Genomic DNA, 24,646 nt, shown 5'->3' on the forward strand with positions numbered 1-24,646 from the left:
GCAAGACTCTGTCTCAAAAAAAGAAAAAAACTTCATACATAAACACACACATATAATTTTACATAATCATATGCCCTAAATCATTTCAGATTTTTTAAATTCATCATTTCTCCACCTTTGGGTACTTTCATCTCTCCTCTCTGTCCCCAGCTTATCACTCCCCCTCTATTTAATAAAACCTAGTATGTCTCATTCCAAATGTTTTTAGAATTTATGTTATCATACACAAACACATCTCTGTGTGTGCCTGTTTGTGTGCACACATATGCAGTGTTTTAGGTCATTGTTTTACAAAAATGAGAATGTATATGCCGTTTTCTGGACCTTGTTTTTCTCATTCAGTCATACCTTGAGGAAATCTCTTCCATGTGAAAAGTTATAGCTGAATATTTACTTTACTGGTTGCCTAATACTCCGTAGTAGAAATATGTCATGACTTATCCTATCATTCTCCCTATTTATAAAGACCAGTCTGTTTTTATTCTGTAAATAGTACTTCAGGAAACGTCCCCATATTCATATATGTTGGTGTTTTTATTTCTGTTGATAGAGTTGGTATCATTGAGTCAAGGAAATGTGTATTTTTAGTTTTAAAAGTTAAACTGCCTCCATAAGAAAGCTGTAACAATACATATTTATTTGCACCTACAATTAATAAAAACACTTCCTTTTGCTAGGTCTCCCTAGGGCTTACTATTAAAAGTCTATTTTTTTTAAAGTTTTTGCTGATGCAACTTGTGTGAAGTAAAATTGCATTGTTACTTTATTCGCATTATTTGACTACAGATGAATTCGATCGTCTTTTCATAAGCTTGATGGTTATTTAAATTTCGTATCTTGTAAACTATGTTCTTATATTTGTTATCCATTTTTTCAATGGATTATTTGGTCTCCTTGTAAATGTTAAAGAGCTCCTGCTATATTATAGGTATTTTTGCCTGCCCTCTAGGGTTATACACTTTTTATTTCCCCCAAACATCTTGTATTTTTTATGGCATCTTTTGTCATGCCATAAAATTCAGGTTTTAAATATTATTTAGTCACCTATGTTTATGTTTTCTCCTACAGGGTGTCTACCTTCTCAGAAAAAGCCTAGCTCACCTGTCTCTAGATTACATTTGTGATTCCTAGGTTTTCTTATATGAGTTTATTTATTTATTTTATATTTTAACCTTTAATCCACTGCATCCACCTAGGATTTATTTTTGGAATTGGTATAATATAAAGATCTACTTTTCTTTTCTTCCAGATGAATAAACAGTTTGCCAGCTCCTTCTATGAAATAGCTCAGCCTTTCACCACCAAATTGTAATGCCTCTTTTGTCATAGATTAAGTCCCCATTTGTATTTGGATCTGTCCCTAGATTTCCTATTTCACATATCTGTTTATGCCTATTTCAATACTTACTTAACGATTTAATTAGAGTGGCTTTACAGGATTTTCTGATATCTGCTAAATCAGATTACACCAGTAACTTTTGAGGTAGTTAGCAAACTTTGGTAGATACAAGAAAAACCTATTTGCTAGACATTCGCGGGATGCAAGCAGAAACTAATATATCCGAATAACATTTTTGTAATTATAATTTTTTTCAAAATCTTTTTCTCGTCTATTTTTATTTATTTTTTTCTTCTCCCTCCCCACAAGGCCTATTTTTATATCAACAGATATAGGAAGAAAAGTTTTTAATGTGCTCTTATAAAAATGACAGTTTGGTTTATTTTTCAATCCTTAAGCGACGTAGTGTATTAATGATGCTGTTTCCTTGATTCACAGACTGGTTCTTCAGAGGAATCATCCCTGACTGTGTCATCACTCTGAGCTCTGACTGCACTCCCCCTCCCCTACCAGTGGGAACACTACCCAGGAGAGAGCTCTGGAGTGCTCCTGAAGAGAAATTCCATGGGGACTGTACCTGACCCTCTCAGATCAGCTAAAACTTCCCTGATCGCAGCTTCCGGAAAAGAAGAGGATCTAGGAGAGCCACAGGCTGCCTCACCTCAGCATCGACCAGCTCACCTGTGTAAGAATACCAATGGCTTTTCAGGTGCCCCTGCAGAGCCAGACCTCAGCCCCAGGGCAGCTGCCGAAGCCCTGATGCAGGCTTGTGAGCATGAGACCACCCAGCCAGGTATGTCTTCTCCTGGTGTCTTCAATGAAGTGGAGAAAGCACCCTCCACATTCAACTCTCCCGGCAATTCCCAGCTGCCAGGGAGCAGCCAGCCCGCAGCGCCAGCCCCGAGTTCTGTAGCAGGAAGGGATCTTATACACACACCATTGACAATGCCTGCCAATCAGTACACCCGCCAGTCCATCCCAGGTGATCAGCCCAATGCCATCACCTCATCCGCACCTGAAGATTCCCTGATGAGATCACAGAGAACCTCAAATAGAGAGCAACCTGAGAAACCAAGTTGTCCTGTGGGAGACGTCCTCAGTAGCAGCAAAGATCAGGTGTCCTGTGAGTTTCCTTCCCCAGAAACAATCCAGGGAACAGTGCAGACTCCAGTGACAGCAGCCAGGGTGGTCAGTCACTCATCCTCTCCTGTAGGTGGACCTGAAGGGGAAAGGCAGGGAGCCATCTGTGACTCTGAAATGAGGTCCTGTAAACCTCTAACTAGAGAATCTGGATGTTCAAAAAACAAGCAGCCCTTTGTCACTGCCTCGGGCCCCCAAGGCACAACTTCTGTGACACCTCAACCAGCCCCCCTCACTAGCGAACCTTCGGCATGTCCCCCAGGTCCAGAGAAGGTGCTGCTACCAGCACAGCATCCGATGTCAAGGTTCAAAGAAGCCAGTACGATGACCAGCCAAGCTGAAGGTGAAATCAAGGAAGTTCCCAGCAGGGCTTGGCAAGATGCGGAGGTGCAGGCAGTGGCGAGTGTGGAGAGCAGATCCGTCTCCACCAGTCCCAGTATCCTCACTGCATTTCTGAAGGAAAGCCCTGCTCCTGAGCATTTCGAACAAGAGCAGCTGCGTGTCATTTGCCACAGCAGTGGGAGCCACACACTGGAGCTCTCTGACGGCACGCTAGCCCCCCAGGAGTCCAGCCAGTGCCCTGGCATCATGCCACAGGTGCACATTCAGGCAGCTGCAGCTGTGCCCACCACGTTCCAAAGGGAAAATAAACTAGTGAGCCTACCAGGTGGGGTCCTTAAAACCTCATCAATCAATTTGGCCTCCAGTAATGCCCAGCATCTGTGTAAAGAAGATGGGAGGTTAGCAGGAATGACTCCAGCAGGGGAAGAATCAACTGCTAAAAAGCTCGCAGGTACTAATTCTAGCTCCCTGAAAGCTACCGCCATTGACCAGATTTCTATCAGTGCATGCAGTCAAGCTGAAACAAGTTATGGATTGGGGAAATCTGAAACCAGGCCATCTGAGTTTGCAGAGAAAACCACAAACGGCCACAAAACAGACCCAGGTTGCAAACTATCTGACTCTTGTGGCTCTATCAGCAAAGCTGACCATTCTGGGAGCTTGGATCCCACTAATAAAGGAGATGCAAGGGAAAAGAAGCCTGCATCTCCTCAGGCAGTAAAAGAAAAAGAGTCTGCTGGCACTGATACCTCCGATACCAAAACCCTACTGCTCAATCCTAAATCTCAAGAAAGTGGAGGCACAGAATCAGCTGCTAATCCTACACCCTCCCCAATTAGGAAGAACCAGGAGAGCACCTTAGAAGAAAGCAGACAGACCAAGACAGCCACCAGCCTGAGCCTGCCATCTGATCCCATGGGTGACTCCAGCCCAGGTTCCGGCAAGAAGACCCCATCTCGCTCGGTCAAAGCCAGCCCACGCAGGCCCAGCCGAGTCAGCGAGTTCCTCAAGGAGCAAAAGTTAAATGTGACAGCAGCTGCTGCTCAGGTAGGACTCGCTCCGGGAGATAAGAAAAAGCAGCTCGGTGCAGACTCCAAGCTCCAGCTGAAACAGTCCAAGCGTGTCAGGGACGTCGTGTGGGATGAGCAGGGAATGACCTGGGAAGTGTATGGTGCGTCCTTGGACGCAGAGTCCCTGGGAATTGCGATCCAGAACCATTTACAAAGACAAATCAGGGAACATGAGAAATTAGTCAAAACTCAAAATAGCCAGACCCGGAGATCCATTTCCTCAGATTCTTCTTCAAATAAGAAGCTCAAAGGAAGGCAGCACAGTGTTTTCCAGTCCATGCTGCAGAACTTCCGACGCCCCAACTGCTGCGTCCGCCCTGCCCCTTCTTCTGTGTTAGATTGAAAGGGAGTATTTATGGGAGTTTGTGTATAAATTTACGGTATTCACATGTGTCCCTCTATGTCAAAGCTTGCTTAGTTTTTTGCTGCAAGACTAGGAAGAAAAAGCAAGTATTCGCTATAGGAAATTGCTATTAAAAATTGTTAGATCCTTTGACCTGGAGCTCTATAAACAAAAATGTCATTTCAGTTTGAAAGAAGGAACAAGAGAAGAGAAACAAGCTTCGCTGAAGGTTTGCAACCTTAATAAATTGAAAATAATACTCACTGGGTTTTTAAAAATATGATGTTGTTCGTAGAAATAGCATTATTATTATATCATTATACATGTATTATTTTGTATTACTGCCTCAATTTAGCACACAATAGTATTCCCATTAAAATCCCCGCTTCATATTGAAAGTAGCAAAAACACTATTGGCAAAAACATTGTTATAATTATCTAGTCCTATTGCAGTAAGAGTGCTGTAATCACACAAATTTTAAATAGGTGATAAGAACCAGAATGAAAAAAAATGAGAACAAATTTGACTCATTCCTAGGCCAGACAACATTAAATAAAAGCAGTTAAATGTGTAAAATATGAAATCTGAATTGATGTTTGTAAACATCTGCAGACAACTCTTTTTATAAACCTTCTTATAGCTGTTAATAAATATAAGAAAGTTATATTAGGAACATTAGCTAAGCTTTTGACTATGAAAACTGCCTACATTAAACATGGATTTATATAGACACATTTTCTTGCACTGAAGGGGCAAGGCACCTCTCTGTGATTCTGACCAGACATATTCATATTTTCTTACCCTAGAGGAAGTACATGGGACTGAATTCTTAAAAAGCGTCATCAAATTAGGGATAATACTAAATTGATATTGTGCAGGTGTTCTCCATTCTACTGAGAATGCTAAGGTTCCGGTAAGGAACTATAAATAGCAGATTACCAAACACTGCTTTTTCTGTGATGATAAAAGCCTCATAAGTAACAAAAACAATGTTTAATTTAGACTCCTGTAAACAGGATGCAATTTGTGATTTTTTTTTAATTGGGTTCAGTAACTTCCAGTAACAAATGTGATCAACACCAAATTAGAATGTGAGCTTCTTTACAATTTTTGTACATAGACTACTATCATCTAATTGCTTAAGTGTATACTCTGGAGTAAAAGGGTAACTTCTGCAAACTTACTGATTTTAAGAGAAATACCCATAATATCCTTCAAACCCAATGAAAGAAGAGGCCTTTACGAAAACATGGCTTGTGATTTGGGTGGATTATACTTCCTGGGACCTTGGCCCTACCGTGTCTCCAAAAGAGATGCGTGTCCCAAGACACGTGTGTGTCCTCCAAGGCACTGGCCTGGATGAGCAGCATTGGCTTGAGAACTGGAGTAGTGTGGAAAGGAAAAATGAACAACGGCCCTGGGAAGGCTTCCCTTCTGCAGACATTGTTGGGGGAGTGCTGGTCTCCATTTTGCATTTAGAAAACCAGACTTAGATGCTGGAGGGGCACCGGTTGCCCTCTTTGAACTCATTCCCCGGAGTGAGCTAGAAAAGAGTATCTAACCATAGGTATTCTCTCTAGAGACTCATGTGTCCCGTGGGTACAGTCAATTCACAGTATCTGTTCTGGCTTTTTTCACTTTAATTCTGTTTTGCACATTCTGAACATATGCAGGAAAAAAATCATTCCTGAACTTTAACAGCACAACCTACACTCGGCACAACCTAAAAAGCCTTTGATTTATTCCGAAGCAGTTTAACTGTAGACAAAGCTTGCATACGTGGACCAGTATTCCTCAGAGCCTGAGAGCTGTTACAGTTGTTATATTTGGAAATTAGAAGGAATTTTTTAATAAGGCACATTTTTCAGTTTCTTACCCATTGGTGTCTATTAACAATACTATGTAATGCGAAATTTCCATCAAATTACCAAGCAAATTACTATTAATGATTAGAGATTCAGCCTAAAACTCTCTCTTTGGGCCTTAAATACCCATTTGTAGTTGTGTTCGTGTCACTTCTGTCTCAGATGCCTCTGCCAGGACATAATCTCTCTGCTAGTTCTCGCTAGCTGGCTTCTCCCTCCCACATGGGCATACATGCTGTGTATACACAGAGTACAGCCTGTGTACACAGTAGCAGCTGTCAACAGTGCCTACTCCAGATGGGTGGCCCCAGGTAATCCTCTGCTGTGAAGTGGCTAGAACAGGCTGTCCCTGCATTAAAATAGGCGAGAATAAGGAATTTCACATCTGGTAATAATATTTATTTTCATGACTTTAGAGTAACCACATGATTTGTAAACAGTTAAATGAAGCAGAGGCCTGAGAGAGTTGTAGGCATTTGTCTCACATTAAATACATTAAAATTGCTAGCTTTGCTATTGTGGTTATGCCTCTCAAAACTTTAAGAAAATTTGTTTAATGTGCTAAGTTTAACTGGTTTTCTTCGGTGCTGGAACCAAATTATTCACTTGTACAACACTCAAGAGATTGTCACAAAATATTACAAAAATGTTGTTTGTTTTGTTGCTCATTAAGTCCTATGGAACTAACAGCTTTTAAGGACAATAACAGAAATATATCTTCAGATGGATAAATAAGATAGGGACCTACTCAAGACAGCAGCACTTTTATATTGTGATACCTCCCCTAAGTTACTCTCACAATAAAACCTTATTTGAGAATTTTCCTTCACTTCAATCTATTACATAGCATTAGGCATTTAGTATACCTTATTTGTAAAACCTAAGGTTCATTCAACAGATGAAGTTGCAAAACAGTTTTCGTGGCAGACTCTTTGAACTTGCTCAGTTTTTTCCTTACTTTACCTGCATGACACACATTGGGTTGAAAGTTGTCTGGTTTTACCCTTCATTTCTCTTAGATATGATTTGGTTCTTTTTCATGCATTCTGTTGTGAAATATATGGAGGAAATATTTTATTGAATCAAGAAATAGAAAATATTCCTTAAACCAGTAGTAAAAAGATGAGTTAGAACTCCATGTCTGGAAGACAATTCAACATTTAAAATATTAAGATGCTCTGCCACTTAACAAGTGAATACTAAAATTTTTAATTTAAAGATTGATTGTTCTATTTTTATGACCATGAGAAAAATGTGGCAGCTTTAGCTGTCATTTGTTTATCTTGAATGCTTTTCTAATTATGTATTTCTGGATGATTGATTTCGAATGCCACAGACCAACTACTTTACATAGAGTAAAATATTGATTAACCTTTGTGCTTTGGGTCACTGGAAAAAGTTGAACGGATTGATAAGTCAAGGTTAACCAGAAACCTTTTTGTTCACGTCTGAAATGAAATATTTATAAAATGTGTTAGTATGTTTCCTGCCTTGATAAGTTCATCTATATTGAATGTAATTTGATCTTTGATGATTTTTTTAATCTTGAGAATTCTCTGATACTGTTTTGATTACCAGTGTTCACCGTGTTATACAGTTAAACATAAAAATTGAAATAAATTGAACTAAATATGCATGTGTAACATATACCTTAGAGGCTGGATTTCAGAACCAAATTCATAATAGGAGCTTACTGTCTTAAAGTAGAAAGCAGAAGAGGAAAATAGCGTTTGTTTGTATTATAGTGTATTGAGGTTTCACTGTTCCTAGCTTATACTAATGTTTTTCCTCTCATTTCTGGGAATGCCTGTCATTCTGGGAATCCCTATATATAGCATACCAAGAACAGAGTAAGATGTTACTTTAAAATGTGTTTACAGAGGATATGTGCAAGTGTGCTGTTAATATAAATTGTTTGGCCTTTTCTGCATCCACTTTGTTACTGTTTTGCTGCCAAAATGTGAGAAATGTGTGTCTTCTCTTCCTCCTACATATTGTGCCAAGTGTTTAAAATTTTGTCTACTCCTAGTAACACATAATTCGCCACATCCCTTGTCTACTTTTATGAATCAGTATAAAGAAAAACAGTGCATTAGGATAAGGTTTGCATATATGTATATGTGTTTTTATTGAAAACTGGCCACTTGTAGCCTTGTGTAGCCCTCTCGCTGCCTGATTTACTAATTATCTGTAATGCTGCCATGGAGATGATGCTGTTTACTCTCTCCTGCTTTGTTCTAAGTGGTGTTTGAGAAATGAGGCCTGTGAATTTCCCTTTGTGATAGAACAGTGAACTCAGCAGTATCTTGGATAAGTGAGCCGACTACCTTATTCCCACACTGTTTTTGTCTACATGGTGAAATCAGAAGTCAAACATCCTCTTCAGTGTTTGTTATTTTACATACGTATCTGAGCATTTTGTTTTCTGTTAGCAATGCTTCTTGATGTTGTGCGTGGCCCTTTTTGGTTGATTCTCTCCAAATTCGGGTCAGCTGCTGCCACCTGGCAAATAACAGGGGATATGCTGAATCTCCTGTCCATCCTTGTAACAATATCCTTCTTAATGAAATTCTTCAACTGGCTGAGCAATTGCAAATGTCATCTGTCCAGATACATGGGCTTAAGGATGTCTACAAAACTTGAGACAGTTTTGCAAATGGGAAAAAATAGTCTTGTAAATACTGAAACAGATTTCCACGAACTTTATCCTACTCTTGGAAAGAAAACAATTCTCCTTGGCTGCAGAAATCAAATAAGCTGGGTTTGCAATGTCCAAGGACATAAATGAAGATGGATTGAAGTGGAAAAATTCTGTCTCCCAAGTGATCAGTGACATCTGCCAGAGGTCATTACAGCTACTTTTAACTGTGAACAGTCACCAGCTAAACTACTCACTTGCCACAACCAAATAACCTCTCTCAAAGTAAATCCAGTACATCTGTATATATGTGTAGAAAGCAGCAACAAACAATCCTGAAACATTACGTTTGGCTGTTAGGCAAGTAAAAGTGATGATAATTATAAATAACATTCAAATAACCATGGACCTTGGTGAAATGACTTGTAGTGGCCAGAATGGTGAAACAAGGTGTTATTTACAAGTTTTTTTTAAGACACAAATATCTCAGATACTAATAATGAGAATAAAGACTGTTGAATATGAAATTAAAGTCAAGCAATAATGTGCCAAAAAGAGGCAGTTATACCAGCAAATGCATCTATTATGGGCACACCATTATATAATGATGGTTTGCTTTATGAAGACTGACTGTAACCCATAGGATAAAATAAGCAAAGGCATAGTTTCTGCTTTCTTCCTGGAAAAACTTGTTTAGAAGCTTCATAAAGAGGTACAGCACTAATGATCATTAGTAAGGATACAGTTGGCATCTATGTTTTTATGCGAGCCCAGAGTGAAGAGGAGCCACTCAAAGTCTTGCTGGCTTAAAACTCAAGACAGCTGCAACCAGAAGTTTTGTTGAAATGGAGACTTTAAACTTACGGTAATTACTCTTTCTGGACACTAGCATGTAGAAAGCAATTCAATTAACTCTGCCCAGAGGATTACCAGCTTTAGCTGTGAACAAATGGGCTCCCGGATGTAAAATCACTAAAACATGAGTACTTGTATCCAAAGAGGCTTCAAATGATGCCTTACAGAAAATGATGCTCCAGATGGGCACTTCTAAATGCTAACTCTTCATCAAGTATCTTTCTGGATTCAAGCTCAAAATTAATTGGCTGCACAATAGTAGGAATAAAAAATTTTACACTTTAGAGAAAGATACTGATGATCAACCTGCATGGTAATAATTATAATGAGATACCCCAGTGATTTAATGATGTTAGAAAGAATTAATGGGAGAGAAATGCTAACAACTTTATCTCTTAACTATGGAGATGTCATTCATTTATTTCTGGGGCGAAAATTATAGCTTGCTTTTTGACATCGCTGCTAGTATTGTTCTTTGTTGCTTTAAAAATTGTCTTTCTTTAGAAAAACTCTTGAACAGTTAATTCTTTTCTGATTCATATCATTACTTTTAATAACATGTAAAGGCTGTGTGTAGAGCAAACTATATAAAATGAGTAGAAAGGGCTTACTCATGTTAATGGCATCGTTAATGATTTTAGTTTAGATTCCTTAACATTTGTTTTAGATCACATCTTTAAGTAACTTATTTTTCCTAATGTTTTCCATCATGTCTTAAAATGATGCTGGTATATCCAGAGATTGCAGTATTATAGTCATACTCCCCAATCCCTAGAGGAGAGGGGAGACTAATTCTTGTTTTAAGGGCCCCTGGAGATTCCTTTTATTAAGGTTGAAAAAGGTCAACACAGCCTGAAAACAAGAAAAATATATACTAGCAATTACTAAATTTCTAAATGTGTGTATCTCTGCTTTACTAATGTGTGAACAATATGTCGTGCATAATACTGTAGCTGGTCATGGTATGTCAATACATTCTGTGAGTTTTACAGTCTGAGTGATCAGTTTTCTATTTTTATGTGTAGAAAAAAGTAACTTGTCATATCCCATTTAAAGGCCAATTTCTGTATTCAGGCAGGCACATGTAAATACGTGAATAAAGCCAACAAAAGTGTGCACATGTATTCAGTAACAGAATTTGTCCTTTTATTTTTGAAGGTCAGAAAGGGCTGTTTGATCTGTTTTTTTTTTTTAATTGTCTCCTTGAGTAGGTAACATAATTATCACAAAGGCTGAATATAGTAATCAGTACATTGGCATATTATTAAATATGCCAGGGCTAATTAACCATGCCATTAGTCACAGGTAAGGTCAGTTCTTTGACCACTGGGATAATTTACATTCCTCACACATCCTCTCTGTGTTAAGTGTGTGACTAGGATGTACATACTATGGGTGTGATTGTGTACATACCTTGTATGAATTATCTAAATCCTCAAAGCAGTTGCAGGAAAGAAGGAAGATGAAACAGTTGTTCAAAAGCCTCAAAAGGGCTAATCAATATATATTTTCATTTTCTACACATAAAAATGTAAATAGCTTATCCACATATATATGCACACATAATACATTTTATTTATACTAGTATATTCAAATAAATCACAAATTAAAACCACTAATTGAAAGCTACATATTTCCATGACTGCTCTGTTTTGCAAATATTATTATTGGATCAGATTACCCATTTAATGGTGTTACTCCCTGGTAGCAGATTTTGTGCTTAGAAAAGTCCAGCCTCTGAAGCACAGACTGGTAACTGAGTAGCTACAGAGAATTAATGCTGTTCTTTAAGCACCTAATTTTATATCTGGAAATGGTAAACAGTGATGAAAACCAATTATGTTTTGGAGACTCCTTTTGGACATGTATCAATGTGTTGATTTGCACAAACCAATAAAAACCCTACATTTTTTGGAAATGGATCCCTAGATTTCAAGCACATATAATCACTCGAAGTGAATATGATCACAGGCATTCTTCTCTTGAGCTCAGCAAAACTATGCACTATGATTACCAACACCGAAGAGAAGTCAAAGATTTAAATGGAGAAAAATTGCAGATGATGTTGGTGAGATAATAGGATATGAGCAATGAACCCATGGGTGGGGTTCCAGGGCACTTAAATTGCCTCATGTCTTGAGTTCCTTAAGATGGACTCAAATAAAAAATTAGTATTATCAGTAACAGGTGATACTGTGTGGACTAGGTAACAATGTTAGAATCATTAGCTGGCAAGTGTCAACTCTGGACAAGATTTGTTAGCTTATTACAATTCCAACCAGTTAATTGATGTTGTTCGAATTTATCTCATTTCTTCTGAAAGGAAGTGCTCGATTAGGGATCAAAAATTCTGACCTGGTTCTTAAAACCTAACACAATTTGACCTTGAATCCTTGACACTAAAAATTACGTTGGCTGGGTATCAGATTGAAAATACGCATGGAGGCTGGGCGCAGTGGCTCACGCCTGCAATCCCAGCACTTTGGGAGGCCAAGGTGGGCGGATCACCTGAGGTCAGGAGTTCAAGACCAGCCTGGTCAACATGGCAAAACCCCGTCTCTACTAAAAATACAAAAGTTAGCTGGGCATGGTGGTGTGTGCCTGTGATCCCAGCTACTTGGGAGGCTGAGGCGGGAAAATCACTTGAACCTGGGAGGCAGAGGTTACAGTGAGCCAAGATCATGCCATTGCACTCCAGCCTGGACAACAGGGCAAGACTCCATCTCAAAAAAAAAAAAAAAAAAGAAAGAAAAAGAAAGAAAATATGAATGGAAATACCAGAATCACCCCTGATAGAGAATTTCATTTGGCAAAGTACAAACAACCACTTCTCAGTAGAAAGTTAAGAATCACATTTAAAAACATATTCATGTTTTAGAGAATGAATGTGCCATCTTTGTATATTAAATAAAAATAAAAGATTAACCAGATACAAGAACACTACAGTTACAACTAGAGTGGCAGTGTTTTTTAACTAATAAAAGTATAGATGTTTATAAGTGCAGCATACCTGAAATCTTGATGTTTGTCAATACGTATGGTTGCTTAAAAGATAAATTTATTTGATTGTTTTTGGAAGATGTGTATTAATTTAAATAATACCCAGAAAAAATATAACTTTAATTACAGTTTTCAATATGAGAATCATTTATGTGTATAAATATTCAACTAAGAAAGATCAAAAGTATGGTATAATATTAAATCACTGAAGAAAAAATATTCAAAATGGAAAGTCCATTTATGAATGTATTAATATTAAAATCTAAAGTTATGTTTTTTTATAATGTCTATATACAAAGGTCATAAAATCATTTCAGAAAGTTCTCATCCTCCAGATATTGACTAATAAAACTTATTTCCTAGAAAAAAGAAGGAATGTTATAATTTATACAAAGATGAAATAAGATTTTGGAATGGCATATACTTACACCTTCGTTTTGGATTTGATTTTTGAATGGATGCTTAAAATTCTGAAATTCAACTAATGACTTAGTTTTACCCTCAAAAAATTTAGAATATGATTTTTTTGCATCTCACTTTTCATAATAAATGTAATGTAGATACAATTTATTCTGGGTTTTGTTGATGTTATTGTTGTTTCCATTGCTATTGAAATCGTTCTTTTAACCATGGATGCGCAGAATCAGTTGATTTTCCACGTGACACACTTCTGCTAGGAATCTGCAGTGGAATTGGAAGTATTTGCAATGAAAGAACATTTTTCTTTAATTAAAATAGAATTCCCATAGAATCAACAATGCCTCCTGGTCATCAAAAGCGAGGTTTTTCCTGTACTTGGCAGAGCAGAGTGTGTGTATGTTTGTGTGTTGTGTGTGTGTTGTTTGGTGAGAATGATGAGAGCTGAGCATTGTGAAAATACAGGTGGGGATGGGGTAACAGGGCTGGGTAGGGGTCCAGGGCACTTAGATTGCCTTATTGTCCGGGCTTAGATGCCTCTTACCCAGAGCCATCTGTGTAGTTCCAGCCTTTCTGCTTACTCCTGAGAAGATAAATTGGGATCCTGCAGTCTGGATTCCTAGAAGGAGATGGAAAGCCCAGCCATATGCCCCAGTTTGACTTGACCAGTAGTAAAATTGGCACTACAATTTCATCCCTTTTTACCTCCTTGAATGTCTTCAATTCATCAAGGGTCTATAAAGAAGGAGAGGTACAAGATATATGGAACCCAAATCTCAAAACAATGACTTAGTGAATTTTCCATGAACTTTAAATAGTGATTGCTTCAAAATTTCCAAGAACCATACTCTCCCTCCAACTGCTGTGTGTGTGTATAAATGCACACTATTTTAACCTAAAATGGTGCCCTGTGGCTGCCATTCTCTAACTCTTGCATACTTAGACATTTATTCTTGGCCAAATTAAACCTCATCATTTCCAAAGATATAAATGCCATGCATGAAGAAGTTAGATCCTGCAAGTCTCAGGAGGGCTGAGATAGTTTGTCTTATGCCTATAGCTGTATATGTCCCACCAGCAGGTGTTTGTTTCATTAGGTGCCATTTCCAGCCAAATGTTCTCATTCTTCACATCTTCAATGTTGAGTAGCAAACAGAAGAACATCCTTCTTAGCATAATCTTGCTTCACTGGACTGATGGCGAACTCAAAATACCTCTTGTTTCTTGTGAAAGATTTGCCTTTTGTAAACAATATAAGATCACTTTTGGTCAACCACCCTATCTGAGTTTATAGCACCCTGGGCTGCTATAGTAAAGGATCATAAACTGGGAGGCTTGTAAATAAATTTATTTCTTACAGTTTTGGAAGCTGGGAACTCCAAAATCAAGGCTAATTTGGTGTCTGGTGAGGGCCTACTTGCTGGCTCACATGCGGTGCCTGTTTGCTGTGTGCTCACACAGTAAAAGGGATGAATGGTCCCTCCCGGGCCACTTTCAAAAGGACACTAATCTCACTCATGAGGGCTCTGTGACCACCATCTAATCACCACCCAAAGCCCCCACTTTCTAACACCATGGGAGTTCAGATTTCAGCATGAGTTTTGGAGGGATATAGACCTTTAGACCATAGCACACACATTCTTAATGAACTTCTGAATGCCAACATTAAATTTTCTTCAACACCATTCTACACAACCACTGAGCTAATTTACAGAGCTCTGAAATGTTTAGACCCTTGTAACTACCTTAGCAATGTTCTGAAGCTGGTTTTTCTAAATATATCACAGAGGTCTAACATAGTTGAAATTCAAATTGTCTGGATGGAAGCTGAAAGTGCTTGCAGAGATTTCTGGTGGGAGTACTGGCATCTCAAGAATAGTATTTCCCTACACCTTTTTTAGTCCTGATTGACACCTCTCAATCAAACTACAAAAGAGCCTTGACCTGCCGTTAAAAGTAATAATAAGCAGAATATCATTGCCAAAGATATTATAGGTGTTTAAAAGCAAGATAAGACTTCTTAAAGGACTCAAAAGCATTTGCTTGTAATCTATGTTTTTTTAGCCCAAAGCCAAAACAAAAAATAACGCCTTTGTGTCAAATGGTTTTCTGGGCACTTCCACCTATGTCTCAACCTTTGGAGGTATAATGTATACATGCATGGTTTCTCAATTTTTCAGTGGCACAGATACTTGAGACATATAAACTGGATGATCACCGAGATATTGTGGTAAATATCTGGGCTTAGAATCAAAGGAGCCTGGGTTCAAACCTCAGCTTCAAATCAAACAAGCTAAATTCTTTGGCTGAGTAAACCAAAACACCTCCATCCAGACCCCACGTCCAAATTTCAACATGAAATTTGGAGAGGATAAATATCCAAATTATTTCAGTGCATTCATCTGGAAACTAAGAATAATAATGCTCACTTTGCAAATTTGTGGGAAGTAAATGGCACAGGCAAAATATTGTTCTTTTCTTCTCTTACTCTGAGTTTTGCTTTCTTCTACTTGAACTTTACCACTCTACTGTTAAAAGCCTTGAATTTTGCCATTTTATTCTATTTAATAAACTTAATAAATCTAGATAATACTAAGAATTTTTCCCCCCCTCAGAGTCTCGCTCTGTCACCCAGGCTGGAGTGTGCAGTGGTGCAATCTCAGCTCGCTACAAGCTCCACCTCCTGGGTTCACACCATTCTCCTGCCTCAACCTCCTGAGTAGCCGGGACTACAGATGCCTACCACCACACCCGGCTAATTTTTTGTATTTTTGGTAGAGACAGGGTTTCACCATGTTCGGCAGGATGGTCTCAATCTCGTGACCTTGTAATCCACTCGCTTTGGCCTCCCAAAGTACTGGGATTATAGGCGTGAGCCACCACGCCCAGCCTAAGAATGGTTTTAATGTATGACTGTGAGAGACTTTAAAATTATTTTCTCTTTTGTTTAAAACATGAGGGCAATACATTGAAACATGTAAAATTGTCAGACCTTTAAGAATTAGGAAAACATTTTAATTAAATTTAACTAGGTCACATTAAATGTGATTTCTAAAATATAAAGTTAAATACTAATAAAATATTACCAATTCAAAAAGGGAGGAAAGGGGAACAAAATTGGTAAATTTACCTACATTAACATTTAAAACTTTGATAAAAAGACTTCATAGACAAATTGAAAGAGAAGTCATGTACTGGAATCTAGAAAATAGAAAGAACACCTACAAATTAATTTAAAAAGATGAACAATAAAATAGATTACTCAAACTATATAAGCAAGCATCATAAACATATGAAAATATGCTAAACTTCACTAACAAATCTCTAATCCCCACAGTTTAATGTTGCTGGGGGAAACTGTCCAGATTCATGGGAGTTGAATTAAGAGCTTTATGTGCAAGAGTTAGAAGAGAGTCCTTCGCCTGTATTAAGAGATCTTCCAGTTGGAGATACCTGGTGATGTGGGAATGTGTGTATTAGTTTGTTTTCATATGCTATAAAGAACTACCCAAGACTGAGTAATTTGTAAAGGAAAAAGACTTAATTGATTCACAGTTCAGCATGGCTGGGGAGGGCTCAGGAAACTTACAATCATGGCAGAAGCCTAAGGGGAAGCAAAATACCTTCTTCACAAGGTGGCAGCAAGAAGTGCCCAGCAAGGGGGAAAAACCCCTCATAAAACCATCAGATCATGTGACAACTCACTCATTATCACAAGAACAGCATGGGGGAAACCACCCCCATGATTCAATTACCTCCACCTGCTCTCTCCCTGGACACGGGGTTATGGAGATTACAATTCAAGATGAGATTTGGGTGGGGACACAAAGCTTAACCATATCAGTGTCTGAATGAGGCCCATGAGAAGAGTTCAATGTAAACACCTGCCACAGGCAGAGTACAGCACTCAGGAAAGTGTGACCTTTCCAGACCCTCCTTCTTCCTCTCCCTCCCTGGTCTCCAACCAGATTATTTGGCAGAAATGGAATCTCTAGGGATGGAAAGAGAAAAGAATCAAAATCACAACCCTCTCTCCAGTGTAGGTCTATAGGGCTGGTAAGGAGGGAACCCTAAATTATAAGCAAGTATTACAGTATTACTTACATGATTATTACATGAGAGTTGGCATTTGAAATTTGAATTGAGACTATATTTGCAATTTTGAATGACCTGTGGCTGAATCAAGAAGTGTATCCAAAACTGAAATAGATGTTGTCATTAATGATGACCTTACCATGATTATGAGATCTACTTAGCCCCTAAAGGCATCTACATTTGTGGCTCCTGCTAGTCTAGAGACCCCAAAGTTACCGTAGGTTTTAGAGGTCAGCAACAACCTCAGATCCTCCACAAGGAGTGGAAAGAAAGAGGGCTGCAATGTTTTTAAGGTCCACTGTGGTAGGCAAAACCTGAAGATGCTCCCCAAGATTCCCAGCCTCTGGCGTACACACACCTTTTCCCAGTTATTCAGTCACTGCTGGATGTAATACAGGTTGTAACTGGAGAGATTATCTGGGTGGGCCTGACATAATCGCATGAGCCCTTTAAAAGACAGAGTATTCTCCCACTGGTTCCAGAAGAGGAAGTCAGCAAGATGCTTCAGCTGGCCTAGGAGAAAGCAAACATCCCTGTGAACTGCCTACAGAGGCCACATTTGCAGGAATTGCAGACCACCTCTAGGACATGAGAGTGATCTCGGCTAATAGCTAGAAGGGAAACAGGAATGCAATTATGCAATTGCAAGGAAATCAATTCTGCCAACAACCATCTTAGAAGAGGACACCCAAGCTCAGATGAAGACTGCAGCCCTGACGGTCACATTGATTTCAGCCAGACAAAACCCTAACCAGAGAATCAAGCTAGCATGTGCCTGGACTACAGAAATTGTGAGAAAATGAATTTATAGTATGTTAAGTTGCTAAGTTTGCAGTAGTTCATTGTGTGGCCACAGAAAACTAATACAACACCATTCAACTCAATTAGGGATTCAAAATTCCCAAAGATCAATTTTGTAGTAAAGGACTTGCTTATATCTATGCTACCCAAACCAGGACACACAAATCTTTCTATCCTGATGCATCAATTTTACTGAAAAATGTGATGGTAGTTTTAATGGGTAAATGCTGAGGTCATTTTAATATTGTAGCAAACATAAATTTATTGTACTAGATATCTTTCATTTGTTCTTCTCTATCCATTCTTCACCCTTATTCATCTTGTCCTATGCACTTGGAGGCTGACTTGCATAGGCAGATTCAACAGGCTCCCTTGCCATCCTGCTATCTATTGCATTCAACCATTCAGAAGTGCTGACTAGAGATGGTGGCAGGGAGAAGAGTAAGGTTGGAGCATTTGTTTCCTGAATCCCCCCCACCCCTAATAGGATGCCTCATGTTGGCCATGTCAAGCTCAACAAAGTCAGAACCCCTGCCAGGCAGACCTATACATTAGGCTGGGTCCTGGCAACTCCTCTTTCCCCTTGATTCGTCAGACCTAAGAGTGACGTGCCTGACCCCAGTGTGTTGCTAGACAGTACTGTGCTATTACTTTGTGACTGCCCTAAAACCTACCTATACCTTTATAAATAATCTCTTTATAACACTCTCCTCAATTACCCAGTTTGAAAATGACAGCTGTCTCCTGCCAGAAGTTGACTGATACAGGCATCAAAGGACAAATTCACAGTCTTCAAATGATAAAACATGAGATTTTAGACAGATTTTTATTTGGCTGTCTTTTTTCATCAATTCCCCTTTACCCTCCAGTTTTATTAGTTTACTATTCTCACCCACCTTTAGTGATAATACTGCATAAAATTTGAAAAGCATTTCTTTGTGTAAATAGTATAGATCATATGTATATATGATTTTCGTTACTATATAATAAAATGTCATTTTCAGTAAAAGAGAAGCTACTGATGTAAAGTAGGTACTAACTTGTCACAGATGTCTTCATGTATAAATATTTCATGAAACTGTATGCCTCATTTTCCCCATTCACAAAAATAGGACAGTTAGTACTATTTGTCTCTGGTCACAACTAAATTTATATATAAATTGTATCAGTCTGTTTTTCCACTGCTAATGAAGACTGAGTAATTTATAAAGGAAAGAGGATTAATGGACTCACACTTCCACATGGCTAGGGAGGCCTCACAATCACGGCGGGAGGCAGATGAGGAGCAAAGTCATGTCTTACAAGGAGGCAGGCAAGGAAGACAGCATGTGCAGAGGAACTTTCCTTTATAAAACCATCATATATGATGAGACTTATTCACTGAGAAAAGCACCAGAAAGACCCACCCTCATGATTCAATTACCTCTTACTGAGTCCCTCCCATGACACATGGGAATTATGGGAGCTACAATTCAAGATTTGGGTGGAGACACAGTCAAAGCATATCATAAGTGATTATGCTTTGATATTTTGTCCAGACTGTTTCAATTATTACTAATAATGGCCCAGGCATATTAAGTGTTTACTACACACTAGATATTATTCTATGTTTCTCGCACATAGAATGCTGGGAGGGGCTGCTGTGAAGGTCACTGACATGCCCGTGCCCTGGAGACATTTTCCTCATGGTCTTGGTGATTAACATTTGGCTCCTCATTACTTATGCAAATTTCTGCAGCCAGCCTGAATTTCTCCCCAGAAATGGGTTTTTCTTTTCTATTGGATTGTCAGGCTGCAAACTTTCCAAACTTTTACGCTCTGTCACCTCTTGAATGCTTTGTTGCTTAAAAATTTTTCCCACTAGACACCCTAAACCATCTCTCTTAAATTCAAAGTTACATAGATCTCTAGGGAAAGGGCAAAATGCCACCAGTCTCTTTGGTAAAGCACAGCAAGAGTAATGTTTACTCCAGTTCCCAGTATGTTCCTCATCTCCATTTGAGACCAACTCAGCCTGGATTTTGTTGTCCACATCACTATCAGCATTTTGGTCAAAACCATTTAACAAGTCTCTAACAAGTTTCAGACTTTCCCACATCTATCTTCTTCTGACCCCTCCAAACTCTTCTACCCTCTACTACCCGGCACTGGGTAATTTATAAAGGAAAGGACTCACAGTTCCACACGGCTGGGTAGGCCTCAGGAAACTTACAATTATGGCTTAGGTGAAGGGGAAGCAAGAACCTTCTTCACATGGCAGCAGGGGAGAGAAGTACAAGGAGAGGAAATGCCAGATGCTTATAAGATCATCAGATCTCATCTCATCAGAATTCACTCACTATCACAAGAACAGCATGGGGAAACTGTCCCCATGATCCAATCACCTCCCTCCCTCAACATATGGGGATTATAGGTCACTCCCTTGAAACATGGGGATTGAAACATGGGGATTACAATTTGAGATGAGATTTGGGTGGGGACACAGAGCCAAATCATATCAATTATCTTATTATGCTTCACAATAACCTACAATGTAAACACTATTATTCTTATTATTATTATTGTGTCTATTTTATAGATGTCAAGCCAAAATGCAGAGAGGAGCATATAGTGAGTAAATGGTGGCACCAAGACTCAAACCACTCGCGCCTGGTGTTATCATCCAGGCACCTAACTAGGCACTGCATTATTGTATATTGACATGCTGATTAAAAACAAAAATAATTATCAGGATGTTAAATACTACCTGAATAAAACCTAATGGTTTTCTCCTTGTGACCTACCTGATACATTCTCCTATCAACCATTACAATGTTTTAGTAACTCAATGTTTTATTAACTCAGAGAATTATTTGATGTCACAAATATAGTAACAACTTTCCCTAAATCAAGGTCAGAATATAAAAAGGGGAATAATTACTTTTAGAAAGTAAATAAGGATCACTCAAATATATTTCCTCTAAAAAGTGGCAGAAAAGAAAAGAAAAAACAGATTAAGCCATCAAAATATCCACTTATACTCTATGCAAACCTTACATTCACATTAACAACAATTTTATGTCATGACTGCATAAAACATAGGAAAACACTAAGAAACTATGTAAAGATATAAAGAGAAAGGCTATAAAATTACTTGTCCTTTTCTTGGGAAAAGAAAACAACATATGAGTGTATGAAGGGATTTTATGTTCAATCTGAAGTACGATTGTACAAATTAACTAAAGGCTATGTATTGTCTCATGTAGCAAATAAGATTGTGGCAAATGGGATTACTTTCTACCCTCACTAGTGTTTTGATAATTAAGTCAAATTTTTATAAACTTTATATATGTAACCCATGAACAAGCCTTGAGCATATTTGAAAATAATTAATAAAATTATTGGAAGGTATAAATAAATTTTTAATTTTACCACTAGGCTCCCTGATGAAAGAACTGAGACCTAATGTAATTTCCTTTTTCCCTCGAAGGAGAACTGCTCATTTAAAGATACTAATCTTAGTAACATTGGCCCAAGGTAGGGCTTTAAAGTAATTATGAATTTATAGGTGTTGCAATCATTTCATTTTGTGACAATTTTTTATCTATTTTCAAAGGCGGCACATTGCAACAAGACAGGAGCCAGCAACACATCTGACACAGGTGAAGAAGGAAGGTTTGATTGCGGTCATCACATCACAATGCATATGTATCTCAAAACATGGTGTGCACGCTTAAGATACAAAATCTTTATTTGTTAATTATATCTCAATAAAGCTAGGGAGAAATTTTTACAAATAAACATTTTTATAAAGGAAGGAAAGGAAGTCACAAACACAATGCATTAATACTTACTCTTTGGGAAAAGTATCAGAAACACTAAAGAAATAAGCACTGACACAGATGACCTGCTAGATAACTGGTCAATTTAGAAAAAACAAGAACAGATCATATCTCCTTCTGAAAACTTTCCAGGGCATAATAACCAGCTCTGTCTATATTTGGGAGAATTTTTCTACACTAGATCAAATGTCAACCTGAATCTGAATTCTAGAACCCAAAATGGACTCAAACAAAATGAAATCAGAAGAACCACTCTTTTACTCAATAGACACATAGTAAGCACCTGCACTGAACATGTGTTAGGAATTTGAATGACCCTCAGCTCTTACCCTTCTGAAGCTCCCAGATACATAAACCACTCAACACAGCAATATGAGAAAGGCGATGGCAGAGCCATTATCAGTTACTTTAGGAGCCCAGAAGATGAGCACTTGTCTGCCTATAGAGTTCAATCATGAAAATAAAGAATGGAAATAGAAGAACACAGTACATACTGTCTGTGTGTATATTTGCACTCCTATATATTTATAGTTTCTTATATTATAATGTCATAAATTATTTGTCACTGGACACATAATACCCACCACATAGATAAATTTTTACTAATGTAATTTTTTCAGGTCACACAATTGATTAGATGTGATACTTTTAAGTGGACTGTAATGTGAAAAATCATTGCGTGAATAAACACTGAAAAGAAAAAATGTATGTATTATATAATATATATATAATATGAGGAGATGATACAGTATGATATATGACATGAAGAGATGAACCTTCGTTATTCAGAATCCCTGAATCATATTTGGAGCCAGTAGGTGAGGAAGGTGCTTTTTTTTTTTTTTTTTTCCCTACAAAACGTATAAGGCTCATTGTTTCCTTTTGCTTTCACCTATTGTGTTTGTGATCTATGGGATATACACATAACAAAGAATGCCAGATGTCAGTGCAGGAAAAAAAATGGCCTCCCAGTGTTCAATGTTTCCTAATACAAAAACAATAAATCACATTATATTCTTGAGTGGAGAAGTCATGTGAATCAACACAAAATTGGTCTAAAACAGGAATCTACTTCTCATCATGCTCATCTTGGGGGTCCTCTTACTTGGTTCGCCTTGAAGTGCTCTGTATCCTCACACCCCCACACTAGGAACTACAGTGTAGAAGGAGCGTTCTCACACAGCCATCAGGAATTTGGTATGTCAGGATTTGAGGCAGACACAATTTAGTGACTGCACTCTTGTGACAGCAGATACCAATGCATTAGCAGCCCTGTTCAGACAACAGGGCTCCTCACTGTCCATGTCTTGCCTGGTTATTGATGAACATTAAAGAAGCAACAGGAATGAATAAGAAATTATGCCATTGGTCTAAATCTATCCAACACACCCTTTCGAGTTCTCAAGAGACAACACGTTTATTTTTCCAACCTTGTTCTACATGGTCAAAGGTTGTACAGTTCTTTTTCGTAATGCTTATCTGTGTTTAGTGCATGTCTTAGTCATGGAAAGAAGCAAGGTTATGGTGGCCTGGGTTTTCTTTTTTAGTCTCTACTATTCTCTTGGGATATTGAAGAATCTTCAAAATCAAAATTATCCCAGTTTAATTTAAAAGATCCAGAGAGAAATCCTCTTTTCACAATTTGACTATTCAATCTATAGATTTCATAGGGTTTCTATCCCTGTAACATGAATAGGAGTAATGTTAAACTCTTCTAAGCCCACATGCTGCCTATAATATAAGCTGACACCTTAAAAGTGTTAGCATTTGTAGCTGTCAACACCACTCCTTGATGTCCCCTGCACCTGGCACAGCACTCCTATAGGTCCCTCCAGTAGAGACAGGCAGAAACTACATCCCATTTATGAACTAGCACTAGAAATTGTATAGCATCCCTTCTGAGATACTCCATTAGTCAAGACAGTTACAAGCCCTGCCCAAACTCAAGGGGAGAAAACAAACCCCACTCTGAAGTGTGTTAATCGCCTTGTAAGGAAAGCATGCAAGTTTGATAACTATATTGGTGCCGCCATCTTTAGTACATAAAATCTATGCTGTCATGCCCTTCCTCCAAAGGTAAGGCGGGCCCAGTTCTTAGAAATATAATGACCTTTCTTTCCTGGTTCAGTTGGAACCAAAGACTTACTTTACTCAGCTGTAGTATCAGTAACTAATAACTTTATATCATTCATGAAAGTTCAGCTAGAAATGAATAATATTTAAATTAAGAATGCACTGTGTAAGACTGTCTTCTTGGCAGTTTATTGTGAGGTTAAGTCTCTCGAACTAACTTCCCTAATGAAACGGGAAAAAATTTTTTTAATAATTTGGCAAAAATAAATATTGAATCCTAAATTTAAATAAGAGAAGAGAAGGAAACAGTAATTAACTGAAATCATTTATACCACATCGTTATCTAAAACCTAGTTGTTGATAAGAATGGCATAACATTCCATTTTAATTTTCAAATATAAAGTTAATTAACAGAGATTTCTGGACTATGGACTTTAATAAATTATCAATAATAACTAACAAAATAAGTATTTGAATATAAGTGCCTTCTAGGTGTTTGAAGTTCCTCAAGCCGGTGGAGGGGGAAAGGAGTGTCCTCATATATTTCTTAAGTGTCTTAAAGTTTTCCACCTTCAAATGTCTAAATTTTTTCTCTTTTACAATAAACTTTCAATTAAGCAACCGTAACTTCAAGCCTTTGTCTAAATCATATTAAATTCTGAACAGACACGTTCCAACATGATCGTTGATCCAACTCGAGAGCAGGGAAGCAAAAAGAAAATCTACGTGGATATATCTTCATTTCTGTACCCTGCATGAAAAAAAAATGTAGTTACAATATCACCAAGGTCTTCTCTGGAATTTGAGACCTCAATAAAAGTCTTCTTCGTATCCATGGATTAGAGA

At 38.0% G+C, this 24,646-nt stretch overlaps 1 protein-coding gene across 4 annotated transcripts in view; it reads left to right on the forward strand.

Annotated features, from left to right (window-relative positions):
• Positions 1–12,356, forward strand: part of LOC105479627 (GPRIN family member 3) — a 69,395-nt gene extending 57,039 nt beyond the window's left edge. For all 4 annotated transcript variants that reach the window (XM_011737691.3, XM_011737695.3, XM_011737694.3 and 1 more), the window contains exon 2: positions 1,778–12,356. In XM_011737691.3, the coding sequence (XP_011735993.2) occupies positions 1,904–4,234 (2,331 nt within the window). In that variant the 5' untranslated portion in view covers positions 1,778–1,903 and the 3' untranslated portion in view covers positions 4,235–12,356. The remainder of the gene's footprint in view (positions 1–1,777) is intronic.
• Positions 12,357–24,646: the final 12,290 nt, after the last annotated feature.

Source organism: Macaca nemestrina, chromosome 3 (genome assembly GCF_043159975.1).
Source record: "Macaca nemestrina isolate mMacNem1 chromosome 3, mMacNem.hap1, whole genome shotgun sequence".
NCBI classification, from domain to species: Eukaryota; Metazoa; Chordata; class Mammalia; order Primates; family Cercopithecidae; genus Macaca; species Macaca nemestrina.